General features: G+C 37.5%; 1 protein-coding gene across 2 annotated transcripts in view; it reads left to right on the forward strand.

Annotated features, from left to right (window-relative positions):
* Positions 1-17,117, forward strand: part of cacna1fb (calcium channel, voltage-dependent, L type, alpha 1F subunit) — a 66,768-nt gene that overhangs the window by 44,796 nt on the left and 4,855 nt on the right. The window contains exons 24-45 of one of the 2 annotated variants that reach the window (XM_015600898.3): positions 379-466; positions 561-668; positions 1,559-1,611; positions 2,091-2,237; positions 2,356-2,557; positions 2,675-2,833; positions 3,855-3,965; positions 4,104-4,187; positions 5,355-5,483; positions 5,580-5,645; positions 5,797-5,888; positions 6,014-6,173; positions 7,222-7,349; positions 7,452-7,548; positions 8,539-8,641; positions 9,987-10,088; positions 10,981-11,108; positions 13,016-13,135; positions 14,176-14,426; positions 16,301-16,324; positions 16,416-16,538; positions 16,754-16,902. In XM_015600898.3, the coding sequence (XP_015456384.2) occupies positions 379-466; positions 561-668; positions 1,559-1,611; positions 2,091-2,237; positions 2,356-2,557; positions 2,675-2,833; positions 3,855-3,965; positions 4,104-4,187; positions 5,355-5,483; positions 5,580-5,645; positions 5,797-5,888; positions 6,014-6,173; positions 7,222-7,349; positions 7,452-7,548; positions 8,539-8,641; positions 9,987-10,088; positions 10,981-11,108; positions 13,016-13,135; positions 14,176-14,426; positions 16,301-16,324; positions 16,416-16,538; positions 16,754-16,902 (2,624 nt within the window). Of the gene's footprint in view, positions 1-378; positions 467-560; positions 669-1,558; positions 1,612-2,090; positions 2,238-2,355; positions 2,558-2,674; positions 2,834-3,854; positions 3,966-4,103; positions 4,188-5,354; positions 5,484-5,579; positions 5,646-5,796; positions 5,889-6,013; positions 6,174-7,221; positions 7,350-7,451; positions 7,549-8,538; positions 8,642-9,986; positions 10,089-10,980; positions 11,109-13,006; positions 13,136-14,175; positions 14,427-16,300; positions 16,325-16,415; positions 16,539-16,753; positions 16,903-17,117 lie in introns of both variants that reach the window. The other variant, XM_049485967.1, reaches the window with a different exon arrangement.

The following is a 17,117-nucleotide window of genomic DNA, read 5'->3' on the forward strand; positions in this document are numbered from 1 at the left end:
AAAACGGGTCCCACAGACCCGAACACCACACAAGGGTTAAATTATTTGAAATGTTTAAATTTAAAACGATGAAGTAACCCATACTTACAAATACAAAAGTTTATACACAGTTAAATGTGTACTGTTGATCTTGATTTGACACTGGTAAGTTAGAATGTAGAACTGTGGCTTTAATGGAAAAGGTAATGTAATACATGTAATATGATTGTATCCGTGCATAAACCTACTTGTCCTTGTCTCTGTAATACACACATACTTGTAGAGATGCCCCTCTTGATGGATATTCAAGGTCAACAATATTCGCATCTAGCACATGCCATTGGAACACACTTTAACACCCCCACTCTCTCTCTCTTTCTCTCTCCACCTCCATTTTAGCTCGAGTGCTATATCTGTGGTGAAAATCCTGAGAGTGCTGCGAGTGCTCAGGCCTCTTCGAGCCATCAACAGAGCCAAGGGACTCAAGGTACCACTTTGTGTGTGTGTGTGTGTGTGTGCTTGACCTATAGCTATTCTGAAGTGTTCCTCTTTCTAATAATTGCATCTCTGCGTCTCTCCAGCACGTGGTCCAGTGTGTGTTTGTGGCTATCAGGACTATCGGGAATATCATGATCGTCACTGCACTGCTTCAGTTCATGTTTGCCTGCATTGGTGTCCAGCTCTTTAAGGTAACTCTACACATATCTATAGGTGTCCACTATACACTGACAAGCCACATGCCACAGGACAGGAACTAGTATTGTGTCCCATGACTTTTGTCACGCCCCCCGGTATGTGGATGTGATTTTAGCTTGAGTCGCTTGTCTGTTTGCATGGACAATTTTTTTTTCTCTCCAATTTACACGGCCAATCACCCAACCCACTAATTATGACTCCCCCTATCACTAGTGATGCCCTCAACACCAGGAGGGTGAAGACTAGCACATGCCTCCTCCAATATATGTAAAGGCAGCCACCCCATCTTTTCAAACTGCTGCTGATGCAGCATTGCCTAGTAGGAAAGCAACTTGGTTCCGATACATCAGCTCACAGACGCTTGTGCTGATCAAAATCACCCTAGGAGTGATGTGGGGAGAGAGCACCATCTACCCACCCAAGGCCAATTGTGCTCTCTTAGGGCTCCGGAAGCTGATGGCAAGCTAAATGATCAGGATTCGAACCAGCCATCTCCTGATCATAGTGGCAGCGATTAGCCCAATAATGCCTTCTGTGATGTTTTGTATTTTAAATGCTCACACAGTTTTAAAAGTGGAATGTCCTATCCATCTGGCACCAACTATCAGGCCTCACTCAAACTCACTCACAAGAAAAGGAAAAGGAAAACATATGCATACGAATAGGCTTTACATTTAATATGCTTTACATGTTTTATTTTTTTTTAGAAATGTTCACCAAGCATTCAACAATAATGGAGTCATGGAGCTTAATGTATATCATGGTAGAAAGCACACAGGAAGCTCTTAGTCTTTTTGCTCAGGTATATTTAATGTACTCGTATTGTACAGAAAATATGACATAATAAGAATTAAATCTTTTTTTTTTTTTTTTTTTTTTTTAGGGTAAATTTTATCGGTGCACAGATGAAGCGAAACACACACCTGAGCAGTGCAAGTAAGTGTTATAGATATCTCCTTTCAGTGTATTTTTTTAAATAGACTGTATATACACTGTCACAATAGGTAATTTTATTATACAATATATTGTCCCAGAAATAATATGCAATACTTTATATTATTGTCATTTTCAAACTGATATAACAATATATTGTATAATAATATAGTAATATAGCACTTTCACATATTAAAGTGCAATTCATTTTTCATTTGTAAGAATTAAAATTGGGGTACGAAAGAGTTTAGATATCTTAATAAAAAAACTGTTTTTAAACAAAGTACATACACTAAATGTCTCTAAACTGGTAAATGAATATTGCTGAGGTGGGCAAACATTATTGCGGTCATGTCTGTGTATTATGTTGTACAATAAGTTGATAATATAGTTGAGTGTAACTGTATCAGTTGATGTTTCTGTGTTGCACTAGTTCAGTATTGGTGTCAGACTGAATGTTTGTGTGTATTTTTGTGATGCAGAGGAACCTTTGTGGTATATAAAGATGGTGATGTTACTCGTCCGATGGTGCGGCAGCGCCTCTGGCTCAACAGCGACTTTAACTTTGACAACGTGCTCATGGGCATGATGGCCCTGTTCACTGTATCTACTTTTGAAGGCTGGCCAGCGTAAGTTGTCTCCTGTTCATATACCATAAAAGGTCAATGGTAAAATCTGGCTCACACTGTATATAGTGTTTGTTCCCCTGGTTTATGTGTGTTTTCTTTTGTCTATGACTTTTCTCAGACTTCTCTACAAAGCCATAGATGCAAACGGGGAGAACCATGGCCCCGTCTACAACTACCGCGTGGAGATCTCTATCTTCTTCATCGTCTACATCATCATCATCGCTTTCTTCATGATGAACATCTTCGTGGGTTTTGTCATCATCACGTTCCGTGAGCAGGGAGAAGCTGAATTTAAAAACTGTGAGCTCGACAAGAACCAGGTTAGTAGAGACACGTTTGATGAGCCTCTGGGAACAGCCTCTCTCTTTCATGGTCTTCTGTGTAGACACCTTCATGTTTTTCAAAGCCTGTCTGTTCTTATCTCTTTTTTTTTACAGAGACAGTGTGTAGAATATGCTTTGAAAGCCCAGCCCTTGAAGCTGTACATCCCTAAGAACCCAGTGCAGTATAAGTTCTGGTCTATGATCAACTCCACAGGGTTTGAATACATCATGTTTGTGTTGATTCTCCTCAACACAGTGACTTTGGCTGTTCAGGTAAACCTCAGAGAAAATTGAATGAGTAATGCCTAGTAATAAAGCTTGGCTTATTAATGCTATATGGCTATAGAACAGAGCTAGAGGGATGTGCTAGAAGCAGAAGCAAAAACATGGATGATGGATTGATTTATTACATCAAATAACTGAATGAATGTCTGTAACTGGGCTGTCTAAACAACTCTCAAAGCTGTCTTATTTTTAAAGCAGCTTTATTTGATGTATTTGTCAGTACAGACCCAAAAAAAGCAAATTATTTAATTTACCGTATTTTTTGCAGTATAAGGCACACTGTATTATAAGGCGAACTATCAGTGAACGTCTATTTTCTGGTCTATTTTCACCCATAAGATGCACCAGATTATAAGGCGCATTTTAAGAGATGTTATAAGGAACTTCTAATCCGCAGGTCTCGCTGCTCAGTGGTGGGGGGGGGTTGCTAAGATAAGTAAACAAAACTAATAAAAAAAGACTGTCTTTTAAAGTCAAACGAGAGCTTATTGTTAATCTACACAGATTTCTCTCCTGAAAACTGTTTATTTGGGTGAGTAAAGTGCTTCTGTTTATTTTCAATAAACTTAGATTTCCGAATCTCTCCAGCACTAAGGCTGGAGCATTAGCATTAGCGGCTAACCGTTGTGGGTAATGCTAATGCTGCTTCAGCAGTGCTTGCTGGGCTTAGGCACAGGCTACAGGCTGATAGTACTCATCTCTGAACAGCGGAAGAACTGGATTAAAAGGCAAAGTGACACGTTTTTGAAAAAATAAAGGATTTTAATTGCGCTTTATAGTGCGAAAAATATGCTAATGCTATGCAAGCTCAATTCTTATATCCCTCTAGTGCATTAGGCATGGTGCCAATATGTTTATGTTCATCTGCTCCAAAGCATCCTATTGTATGAGCTTTAGTTATGAGGATTGTAAATGTAACTTTGAGGTTTCAGGTCAAAACACCTTTATAACACTGTTAATATCATCTTATACATGCTGTAATATAGTCTTTCTGGTTCTGTCTCCTTAGCACTATGAACAGTCCAAACTCTTCAGCTACGTCATGGACATCCTCAACATGGTCTTCACCGGCCTTTTCACTATAGAGATGATCGTCAAACTCTTAGCCCTCAGACTCCGGGTTCTTATTTTCATTTCTATTAAATTTTCTATTTCTTTGCTTTTTGCCTACATTTATATTTGTGTATATAATATATTTTTAACATCCTTTCTTATGTTATTCCATAACTAATACTTGCCCTGTTTTTCTTCTCCACAGCATTATTTTATGGATGCTTGGAACTCCTTTGATGCTCTGATTGTGGTGGGAAGTGTGGTGGACATAGTGGTTACAGAGTTTAGTGTGAGTCTCCGAACTCTCATTTGTGGCACACTCACCGTATTATGATAGTAAATAGTACAGCTATGTGAATACTGAAAATCTGTTGATGCTCATCTTGTCAAGTAAAGTATGAGCATCAACATTATGGGTGTTGTGTTAATAAAGTGCAGGGGTACTGTATCGATTCTCAAAAACACAGTATCAATTTTTTTAGTAAAAAAACAAATATTGGGTTCAGACAGTTTTTTATAGTTGTATTTAAATTAGTAGATACACAGTAAATTTGGCAGTGATAAATCAACACAAGACTCCTGCTTCTTTGTATTCTTCAGATCCCACTGTACTGATTCGATAAATCCCAAAATACAGCTCTGGAAACCACTACAGTTTCTGAATCACTTTCTCTGATTTTGCTATTTATAGGTTTATGTTTGAGTAAAATGAACATTGTTGTTTTATTCTATAAACTACAGACAACATTTCTCTAAATTCCAAATAAACATCTTGTCATTTAGAGAAGTTATTTACAGAAAATAAAAAATGGCTGAAATAACAAAAAAGATGCAGAGCTCTCAGACCTCAGAAAATGCAAAGATAACAAGTTCATATTCATAAAGTTTTAAGAGTTCAGATATCAATATTTGGTGGAATAACCCTGGTTTTAACTACAGTTTTCATGCATCTTGGCATGTTCTCCTCCACCAGTCTTACACACTGCTTTTGGATAACTTTATGCCTTTACTCCTGGTGCAAAAATTCAAGCAGTTCAGCTTGGTTTGATGGCTTGTGGTCATCCATCTTCCTCTTGATTATATTCCAGAGGTTTTCAATTTGTTAAAATCTCAATCTTCAATTTGTTAGAAACTCATCATTTTTAATCATTTTTTCTAGAGCTGTATGTTTTATTTGTTTTATAGAATCAACTTGTTTTGCTTATAGGATCACAATATATCACAGTACATTAAATCATATTAAAACATCGGCAGGTTTTTGCCATTACTCAGATCTAATCAGGATTGACCAATTGTTTTTTATCACATTTATCTTTATAATTTACTGTATTTAAGCCTGGGTAATTAATGCAAGCTACAGTTAATACCCAATACATTAGTGTAGAAATGAGGGGCTCTTCTTATCTGAAGAATTTCTGTAGTAAGTTTCTCTTAATTTCAAACATCATTTTCACAGAGCTCAGAGGACAGCTCTCGAGTTTCTATCACATTCTTCCGTCTGTTTCGTGTGATGCGATTGGTTAAGCTGCTCAGCAAAGGGGAAGGCATCCGCACGCTGCTGTGGACCTTTATAAAATCTCTGCAGGTCATGCATTTACACAAACACAGTTACTTTCTCTGTGTTAAACCTCTCACAAGAATTCACATATCAATTTTCTATTGTTCTGTGTTTGTTCCAAAGGCCCTTCCTTATGTAGCGCTGCTCATTGCCATGATCTTCTTCATCTATGCTGTGATCGGCATGCAGGTGGGTTTTTGAGGGATTAGAGGGTCAGATTGGTTTGAATAAACAGGCATGTGTATTGTTTAATGAACATTGTTGAGATAAACAGAAACCTACTGCTCTTACCGCATTTCAAAAACACAAATGCTTATCTGATTGGCTTTCTCTTTTTCAGACATTTGGGAAGATTGCCATGCAGGACTACACGCCAATCAACCGCAATAACAACTTCCAGACCTTTCCCCAAGCAGTCCTGCTGCTCTTCAGGTGAGAGACAGCACAGGAAATCAGAGGAACCAGCTGAGATCACAGCAGAGGTTTAATTATGTACTGTGGAGTCTCATCCCCATCCCGCCTGCCGTTGGTGTGTGTGTGTGTGTGTGTGTGTGTAGGTGTGCCACAGGTGAAGCATGGCAGGAGATCATGTTGGCCAGCCTGCCGGGAAAGCGATGTGACCCTGAGTCAGATTATGAGCCTGGTGAGGAGTTCACCTGTGGCAGCAACTTTGCCATCGTCTACTTCATCAGCTTCTTCATGCTTTGTGCTTTTCTGGTGAGTCAGAACTATTTTATATCCATAGTATTTCAACCCAGATTAACACATAATATCATATTATGTGGGGAAAATCCAGGAACACTTCATTTGATAAGAGTTTCATAATAATGCATTTGTAATAAATTGAATTAAGTATTTATGAATACTTGTGCAAGTAAACGCAAGGTGAATGAAGACATTTTCTGAAATAAACAGGAAAATGCATTTAACCAACATGAACTGAATATCAGTGACATTTTAGTGACATTTGTGTGTTAGCTATAAAAAAATTGGAGCATTTAGAGTTTTTATGAGTAAACAAATGTATTAACACTTCAGTTTGAGGGCCTCAAAAACATTCATACACCTCATATGTATTTTTATAAACCTTTGAAAATGATTTCAACACAGTGTCATAAATAAAGAGAATGCACATTACTTTAGTTTAAGGCCATTAAATTCTTTAATTTAATTCAAATTAAGCTAAAAAACATACTGTACATCTTAACAGTCAAGCACTTCCCCTGTGCCACTGCTGTTGAGAGGTTTACTGGCATAAGCTTTACATAAGTATTAAAGTATTGCTTTATAAATGCATTATTTTCATAATTTTTAATGTGTTACGAAGCACCAATATAGGTACACTTCAAATAAAGTGTTAAGTGTTTATAAAGTTAATTAATTTTATACAAAATTAAAATTCTTTTGATATTTTATGAAGATCAGAGTCATTTGGAATTGCCCATAAACTGATTGGATAGACAAAAAAGAAAGCTGCCAGCTTGTGAGAAATGTACACAAGACAGTACATGTGACTTTTGTGTATTGTCACATCCTTTATTTTAAGTGTTGCTCTCTTTTGCACTTTCTAGCTAATATACATTTGAATAGGCTTAAGACAGTAGCCTAAAAATAAAGCAGTATGTAGTGAGATTACCATCTTCCAGGATGTAACGATTAAATACTCTCATTACACTTTATGCGAAGTGATTACCACTTTAATGAGACAGTCTTTACACATCTGCATTTTTATACATTATCACTTGTGTTTTTCCCACTTTTCTAGATTATCAATCTCTTTGTGGCTGTCATTATGGACAATTTTGACTACTTGACACGTGATTGGTCAATTCTGGGGCCGCATCATCTGGATGAGTTTAAAAGGATCTGGTCAGAGTATGATCCTGAGGCCAAGTAAGATTAATTTATGATTTTTGTAAGTCATTTCCATTTCTATTTCTCTCTCTGTCCACACTATTCAGTGTGTTGTGTAAAACTGTGTTATTTTTAATGAAGGGGTCGCATAAAGCATTTAGATGTGGTGGCTCTACTCAGAAGGATTCAGCCACCCCTGGGTTTTGGAAAACTCTGTCCCCACCGTGTGGCCTGCAAGGTACAGCACACACAGAAACACTTAACCCACAAAGACACACACACACACTAAAGGAAACATAAAAAAACAAATTACTGACACATACAGCTCTGGAAACAAATATGAGACCACTTACAAATTATGAATTTCTTTGATTTTACCAAATTGAAAACCTCTGGAACAAAACCAAGAGGAAGATGAATGTCTACAATCCACCAAACCAAGCTGAACTGCTTAAATTTTTGCACAAAGAGTGGCATCAAGTTATCCAAAAGCAGTGTGTAAGACTGGTGGAGGAGAACATGCCAAGATGCATGAAAACTGTGATTAAAAACCAGGGTTATTCCACCAAATAATGAATTCTGAACTCTAAAACTTTATGAATATGAACTTGTTTTCTTTGCATTATTTGAGGTCTGAAAGCTCTGCATCTTTTTTGTTATGTCAGCCATTTCTCATTTTCTGCAAGTGAGAGAAATGTTGTCTTTAGTTTATAGAATAAAACAACAATGTTCATTTTACTTAAACATATACCTAAAAATAACAAAATCAGAGAAACTGATTCAGAAACTGAAGTGTTCTCTTCATTTTTTCCAAAGCTGTAGGTATTAATGTTTCATGGCCTGTTACATATATACTGTATGTTGTGTATATGGTGTATTGTATGTTGTCTATCAATATTATATATTGTTTTGCTCCTTGATTCTGGTGAAATAGAAAAAAATGCTTCCTAGTGCAATTGTACACAGATGTAATGACAAGATAGGCCTTTCAACTTCCTCTCGACTTGATACAAATATAAACATATGTGAAGAACTTCTGACCACATGCATGTACACACACACACACACAAACACACACACACAAACACAAGCTACAAAACCAATGCAAGTTACTTTACTTTACTTTACATTACTATTGCCTATTGCTGACATAAATACACATGCATTGTTGTCAAACCATGCTCCCCCCCTTTCTCTCTCTCTCTCTCTTTCTCTCTCTCTCTCACAGAGGCTGGTTGCTATGAACATGCCTTTAAATTCTGATGGCACAGTGACCTTCAACGCCACGCTGTTTGCCCTAGTCAGAACTGCCCTGAAGATTAAAACTGAGGGTTAGTACCACAGGCTGGCGCATGCACATACACACAACATCAGTGACTCACGTGATAGCCATATATGAATCACAAAGATTTGCTCTGCTTTTAAAGCTGGCTGCCATGCTTGGTTGCAGTGTTTGATTGAATAATCACAGCTGGACATTAAAAATACTGGTCTTTATTTAAAACAGTAGATTATTGAATAAGAACTCATTAATAAAGCATTTGCCATGTATAAAGTACATTTCCTATTCATTCTGGAGTCAAGCCACTACACAACCAATACATACATACATAAATATATACACTTAGATTGTCTTAATTTGTATTGTTTTGTTGTTGTAATGGATGAGTGTAACCTGGCATCTGCAGTGCGTGTGTGTGTGTGTGTGTGTGTGTGTGTGTGTGTGTGTGTGTGTGTGTGTGTGTGTGTGTGTGAAGGAAATTACTAAATGTCAATCATTATGAGCGAATACAGGTCTATTTTAGGACACTTTAACTTGAACCCATCCAGCACAGGAAGTGGTATGACTCAAAACTGAAGATTAGTCTGGGTTGTCTCTACTTACAGTTAGCCTAGCAGAAAACACAGGTGCACCACTCACTGATAAAACCCTGACAACAATCAACCTCAATACATACATTTCCGCTCCTTACACACACACAAGAACATGCAGCAGTGCACAGACCTAACCTAATATCAACAGTAAACGGAATACAAAGTAAAGTAAAATTCCTGTTCCTGCATGAACGCACAGATCAGTTTCCTCTGCCGAGAAGTGCTGCGTCGTTAAAATACCAATATGCCAAAGTCAGAGCACACCTGACTTTTAAAGTAAATGGCAAGTGACATGCTGATTGGTTTATTCCAGGTTACACTTAAAACACACTCATTAATAATTAAGAGAATTAGTACATGCCTTTTGCACGTTTCAAGCTACGCAAGGCATATGTTTTCCATTCTTATGATAACAAACACACATTGACACACCCTAAACAGTTGACAGCTTGTCTATATATCGCTTAAATAGGACCCAACATGTTTCTGCGACAACTGCTGCTGCCACACTATGTCTCTCCTACGTTTAAAGAGCTTAACATTTTACTTCATAGAAATTTGTTAGAAAGCAGGTTTTGATTACCGTTATCACTGTGTATGCTATTGGCTCATCTGCCTTCAATCTATGTTGTTAGTGCTGGTGAAATGTGAGCACAGAGTATAACACAATAGCAATTGTTACAATGCTATTGATAATCTTGAATTCTTTGCTATACAATATTGTAATCAGCTTTGGATATTGCACAGCTATAAAATTTAGCATATTGTTGTTTATTGAGTCCCACTGGTGTGTTTTTTTAGGTCACGCAGATCAGGAAAACGAGGAGCTGAGGATCATCATTAAGAAGATCTGGAAACGCATGAAGCCCAAAATCCTGGATGAGGTTATTCCCCCAGTTAGTGGTGAGAACGATGGCTATGCATTTGCACTGCACTGAGCTTTAAGGCCATCACCTTCCCATAACAGTGCTCTGTTATCTTAACCTTTTTAGTTTTGTAGCTTTATTTAGGTTTCACAGCTTCTGTTGTTGGTTTTTAATTGCATAAGTCAATTTAGATGTATTTATTCATAGGATAATTCTAATTACAATTTTTTATCTTTTATTTATTTTTTAAATCTAATTTGTACTCTAAAAAGAGGATATCAACTTAGATCTCTGTAAAGAATAACTTAAAGCTGATGTCAGTACGTTTTGGGATTAGACGAATTTAGGGCCCTCCCTGGTGAGAATGGGTAATTGCACCGAACATGCAAAGAATAATTTTAAGATGGGCGGGTGTGATGCGGTCTCCTTTCAGAGTCAGTGAATCCGAATCCAGGTTATGTTTCATCAGAGAGAGAGAGAGCGCGCCCAGTCAGAAAATGCCGAGGGAAATGTCTTCAGAGGATGTAAGAGGGTTATTATATACGATTTTCAGTTTTGTCAGTGTAAATGAATGAGCTACTGAGCTCTGTTTCCCCTTCTGAAGTCTCCATTGCTCCACCAGCCGCTCACGTTCAGTAAAACTGAGCCGGATCTTGATTTAGAGGCTGTACATGTGACGTGGCCAGAAGAACTCCAGCGAAAAGCAACCTGACACCCCAGTTTTTAGAATGAATATATTAGGCTTAGCACACTGATACCATTAAACACAATATTTTGTCCCTTCTCCACTCAGAAATTCTTCTGCTTTCAGTTATACGATATAAGACTTCCACTGTAAATGACTACTTTAAATTGTTGCTCACTCTTTACTTTGTACATAAGATAACCTAACTTACTGGTACTGTCTCCTTCTCTATCTCTCTCTACAGAGGAAGAGGTGACTGTGGGCAAGTTCTATGCAACGTTCCTGATTCAGGACTACTTCAGAAAGTTCCGTAGGAGGAAAGAGAAAGTGGGTCTAGGAGAACCGGACCCCAAAAACCCATCAGCTCTCCAGGTACATGTCTAACCCGGCCTACTCTAAAAAGATTTTTTTCTCCTAGACCTATATTTTACCGTTTACACAGAGATCGGGGGTTATTACACGCTCATTAATAATTACAGCTGGCCCATTTAGTCCAGTTTTTACTGCACAGACAGACGGTAACTCTGATACACAGATCATAAAGCTAAATCTAGCTTTACATTATAAATGCTGCTGCACATCTGTGTTTGTTTCTAGAGTCTCTCACGGCATATGCTGTTGCACTGCTGAGTTTATTTCCCTCTCATAGTCGTACTGACAGAGCTCGCACAGCTGACTTCCCTACTAACAAGGGACGTTCTTGTAATATTAGCAGATGTTCTATTTCGGTCCACTGAATAAGGACAATGTACGTGACTTGAGGAGGACATACTGGGAATGTTTAAAAAGATACAGCAATATTTTAGATGATATTTAAGCATCAAAGTTAGAGTGAGGTATAGATTTACAGTGAAGCTCACACTTATCTACTGATTAGCCTGGAAAAAATGAGTGCAAAAAACTTTAAGGAGCTTAAACTTATTTTGGATTGGGGTCCACATTGATTTTGGGATATACAACAGCACACATCAAATCACACATTAAATTGTTTGTCCATATCGCACACCCCCAATAGAGGCTTATGTGGGCCTGTGTCTCTTGCTTTGGAAGGTTTATGTAGAAAGAAAGGAGAGATAGAAATTTATTGGGGCGGTTTCGCAGACAGGCATTAAGCCTAGTCCAGGACATTTTGAATAGAGATTCTTCCATAATAGGCTTTATCCTCGTCTGGGAAATAAACCCTGTGTAGCATGTATGTTTTCTGAGATCCAAAATATATTATTTTTGCCATCTGTGGGATCCACAAAATAATATTTTTACAATCTCTAAAACCATTTTAAAATGTGAGTTCAGTCTAGAGGTGAGCACATGCCTGGATTCAATCTACAGCTCTGGAAAAACATAAGAGACCACTTAAAAATGATGAGTTTCTTTGATTTTACCAAATTGAAAATCTGTAAAATATAATCAAGAGGAAGATGGATGCTCACAAGCCATCAAACCAAGCTGAACTGCTTGAAGTTTTGCACCAGGAGTGGCATTAAGTTATGCAAAAGCAGTGTGTAAGACTGGTGGAGGAGAACATGCCAAGATGCATTAAAACTGTGATTTATAACCAGGGTTATTTCTGCAAATAATTTGGAAGAAATGTTGTCTATTGAATAAAACAACAAGGTTAATTGTGCTTAAACAAATACCCATGAATAGAAAATCAGAGAAACTGATTTAGAAACTGCAGTGGTTTCTTAATTTTTTCCAGAACTGTATAAACATTCCACAAAACCCTCAGAGAAAGTAAACAGCAGTATTTGCTGAAACAGAACAGTCACTTCTGCTACAAGAGTTTTATGGTGATGGGTGATAGCAGTTGGGGGAACACACAAGGATAACAAATGTGCTGCTCATTCTTTCGATGCATTCACATTGATCTCACAGTGAGAAATGACCTACTTAAACACAGCAGGCAAACAAAACACAGATACATTTACTGTAGACTGGATAAGGGTTGATTATAGCATCACATACAGCATCAACTATGTAATATTGTCTTTGCTGACTCTAAGCATTAGCTTACCTTTGGGGTAAAACCTTAATTTGTCATGAAGCCCTTCATAATGATGGAGAAAGGCAGAAAGAGACAACTTTACCCACATAGAGGGCATGTAGCATCCCTCACTGTGCTGAGGGAAAGGGCATTCTAGTTTTCATAATTAAAGTTGGCCTATTTAACGTATGTGTAGCTTGGGTCCATGTGCACGGGAAGGGGGGGTTGTACGCCCTTGTTCTGTGCAGCATATATACTGTGGCCCCTTCTCTTTGTCCGCGTGCATCTGTGTCAGGCAGGCCTGCGTACCCTGCAAGATCTGGGGCCAGAGATTCGACTGGCCATGAACGCAGATATGGAGGAGGAAGAGGAGGGGATGGAGGAAGAGCAAGAGGAGGATGATGCACACTATATGGTATTTAAGGAGTGATTAGTGGACACTGGATCTAGAAATCATATACTGTGTTCATTAAAATTGATACAGCATTAAAAACAAAATATATTATACAGAATAATATAGTGGTATATTTTATTACACATATATTACACATTTCGGTATTTACAGAATTTCCCTCTGGGATCAATAAAGTGTCTATCTGTCTGTATGTTCTATCTATCTATCTATCTATCCGTCTGTCTAAGTATTGGCTAATATCTATCTGTCTGTCTATCTAAGTAGTGGGTCAATATCTATCTCTGTCTGTCTGTCTGAGTATTGGCTAATATCTATCTGTCTATCTATCTGTCTATCTATCTAAGTAGTAGGCCAATATCTATCTATCTATCTGTCTGTCTGTCTGTCTGTCTGTCTGTCTGTCTGTCCGTCCGTCTGTCTGTCTAAGTAGTGGGTCAATATCTATCTATCTATCTATCTATCTATCTATCTATCTATCTATCTATCTATCCGTCTGTCTAAGTATTGGCTAATATCTATCTGTCTGTCTATCTAAGTAGTGGGTCAATATCTATCTGTCTGTCTGTCTGTCTAAGTATTGGCTAATATCTATCTGCCTGTCTATCTAAGTAGTGGGTCAATATCTATCTGTCTGTCTGTCTAAGTATTGGCTAATATCTATCTGTCTGTCTATCTAAGTAGTGGGTCGATATCTATCTATCTATCTATCTATCTATCTATCTATCTATCTATCTAAGTATTGCATCTCTGTCTGTCTGTCTGTCTGTCTGTCTCAGTAGTGGGTCAATATCTATCTATATTTGTTCCTATTCATGTTGTTAGATTGTTTAAGCGTATTTTTTTCTCCATACCTGTTTGAGTTTGCTCACCAGTGGTTGCTAAGTAACAACACTTTAAGCTCCTGGAACACTGTTTTTTTGTGGAAGAATTAGTATGGGCTTCCAAAATGCTGCTATGACGTTATTTGAGATAACACACTCCCTCTCTCCTATTCTTTTGTTAAATTATACATCCCTTCTTCTCTGTCTCTGCTCTCCTAGAATGAGAAAGGTTACGCTGAACACCCAGCCAAAGACCGCCGTGCATCTCTGGCCTCCACGCCGACTGGTACATCTGCTTCTGTCCTAGGAGAGGGCATCTCCAACGGTGGTCCATCCCGCAGGGCCTCCCTAGCTAAAACGCCCAATGGCAGTAGCCTATTGGAGCAGGAGAATTTCACAAGAGGAGAGAACATGCGGTCCTCCTTCCATTACCATAATAAGAACGGGGTGATCGAGCAGCAACCGAAGAGGTCAGACATTATGTTTGTAGATATTAAACGGTTCTTAAAGTGGAGTATAAAGGTCAGACAGATTTATATTTTTATTAGTAATGTCCTTTAACTAATTGGATTTAAAAATAGGATTGCATCCAAATACTAGTATGTATGTAAATGAATGTTCAAATGGCTAAAGAACATGAACATGAAACCTAAATATGACAGGCTTAACACCATGTGAGTTAACCTCAAGTATCTGGAAACTCTTCACTCTTCTATTTTCACTGATATTCCTTATATACTCCACTAGTAATATTGTGAAAATCAGCCATAAAAAAACACTTTATTTGATTTAGTTGAGTAGTTCATTAGTTGATTGTTTTCTGGATAAAATGTATAGCTCATATGTAAACCAGGACTTGTAAACAGGGAGACATAAGATAAGGTTATTGATTAAAGAATTACTGTAAAACTTTACTAAATAGTCAGAAAGAGATAGAGGGAGAGAGTGTGTGTGTGTGTGTGTTTCTCCACTGACCACTTTCTCCACTGTTGTTATTTTAATTGATGTTGCAGAGAGTGTAGGGCTCTGTCTTATCAATGCATGTATCAGAAACAACAGTAAGGTATAATTAAACAGCAACAGTAGTCAGTATAAATTATTGTAATTGTAATATTTTTGAATAGATAGAACAGTTAAACCTATTTAGATTTAGATTTTTAGGATGATTCCAAAGATGAGACCTTATTTGTCAAAACATTTTTAGATTTCTAATATTGATAAAAAAATAAGTTTCTCAAGAAAAAGGCTATATGGAATGAATCATCCTGTATAAACTTCTTTATTATAAAGCCCAGTGGCGTGAAGGCCTGTTTTAGCTGGTAGTCAAACATGACCATCAAGCTAACCATTCAGTAAATATAATAATGAGAGTAACTGTAAGCACAGTCCAAAAAGGGATGAAGAAAAGTGCCTTTGTGTGGCTGACATTTGAAAAATAGTTCAGATCTGTCTGGAAATATCAGGCATTTTGTAGTTATAATTATAGCTATAATTACAGACTGTAGTTCATCTGTTTTCTGTTCTCTCTGCATACATTACATACTGCTCTTGGTATTGGGGTGGTGGGATATTACATACTGCTCTTGGTATTTGGGTGGTGGGATATTCTCAGCACTGTGGTAATATGCTGTGTTAGTAGTCAGTGGAGCTGATAAAATAGACAGTGAAGATAGAAAAGGGGATGGTCATAATATTCTGATGTGACTGTATATATACATAATAATGTGTGCATTCTATCTATATACTTTACTATCTACAGCTCTGAAACAAATTGAGACCACTTCAGTTTCTAAATCAGTTTCTCTGATTTTGCTATTTATAGGTATATGTTTGAGTGAAATGAACATTGTTGTTTTATTCTATAAACTACAGACAATTTTTTTCCCAAATTCCAAATAAACATATTGTCATTTAGAACATTTATTTGCAGAAAATGAGAAATGGCTAAAATAACAAAAAAGATGCAGAGCTTTCAGACCTCAAATAATGTGAAGAAAACAACTTCATATTCATAAAGTTCAGAAATCAATATTTGGTGGAATAACCCTGGTTTTTAATCACAGTTTTTGTGCATCCTGGCATGTTCTCCTCCACCAGTCTTACACACTGCTTTTGGATAACTTTATGCCTTTACTCCTGGTGCAAAAATTAAAGCAGTTCAGTTTGGTTTGATGGCTTGTGATCATCCATCTTCCTCTTGATTATATTCCAGAGGTTTTCAATTTGGTAAAATCAAAGAAACTCTTCATGTTTAAGTGGTCTCTTATTTTTGTCCAGAGCTGTATATATACACTACACTAAACTAATATAATCATTTGTTTGGTATCTTCCTGCTGTATTTTAGGGCATCATATTACAAGCACCCAAGGTAAGCATAGAAGATACCTACAATCACCTCTTTATATATACTAGTCTTTTTGTCTGTTGTCATCTTATTGGTCGGCCTTTCTTCCCCTCAGGAGAGACTCGAGGGACCGCTTTAGCTCTCCTCTATCACGGAGAATGGATGGAGAGGAGGGATATCCAGGAGAACAAAATTTCTACAGAGAGGATGATGAGGAGGCCGCTATGTCCAGATACAGGTCCTCCTCTTTTGTTTTATTGTATTTAATCTGTTCATATCTCTGCAGAATTATCAGAATTATGTTTTTTTTATAACAGCATTATGACATGAAGCCTAACACAAAATCCACTGCCAGTGCTTTTTCATATATCAGATCTTAAATATGACCAAAGGAACTGTTGCTGTTGTTTTTTTAGCATTGTTCAGTTTTTGATTTCTTTCCTCTCTTTTCAGGCATGGCTACCCAGAAGAGGGGCCTGTGTATCCTGGCCAAAGAGAACACGGGTATGATGCCCATCTTACGTATAATAACCATTATGGGAACGGCTATGTGGAGGCCAGGAGGACAGCCAGGAGACGACTGCTTCCTGCAACCCCCACTGGTATAATTAATACTACTACTTACTCTCTCTCTTTTTCATGTCACAGCTCTTTCTCTCAATCCTTGCTTTGTGTATTGCAGTTTATGAAAACAAACCACCGCAAATCAATTCCTAGTGGATTGTTTTTTGTATCAACATTGACAATATGCTCAGTTTCATTGTCTACTCAATTTCATTCTCTACTCCATTTAGTTGTACTCTGTGCAATGACAATA

This window comes from Astyanax mexicanus, chromosome 12 (genome assembly GCF_023375975.1).
Source record: "Astyanax mexicanus isolate ESR-SI-001 chromosome 12, AstMex3_surface, whole genome shotgun sequence".
Lineage (NCBI taxonomy): Eukaryota > Metazoa > Chordata > Actinopteri > Characiformes > Acestrorhamphidae > Astyanax > Astyanax mexicanus.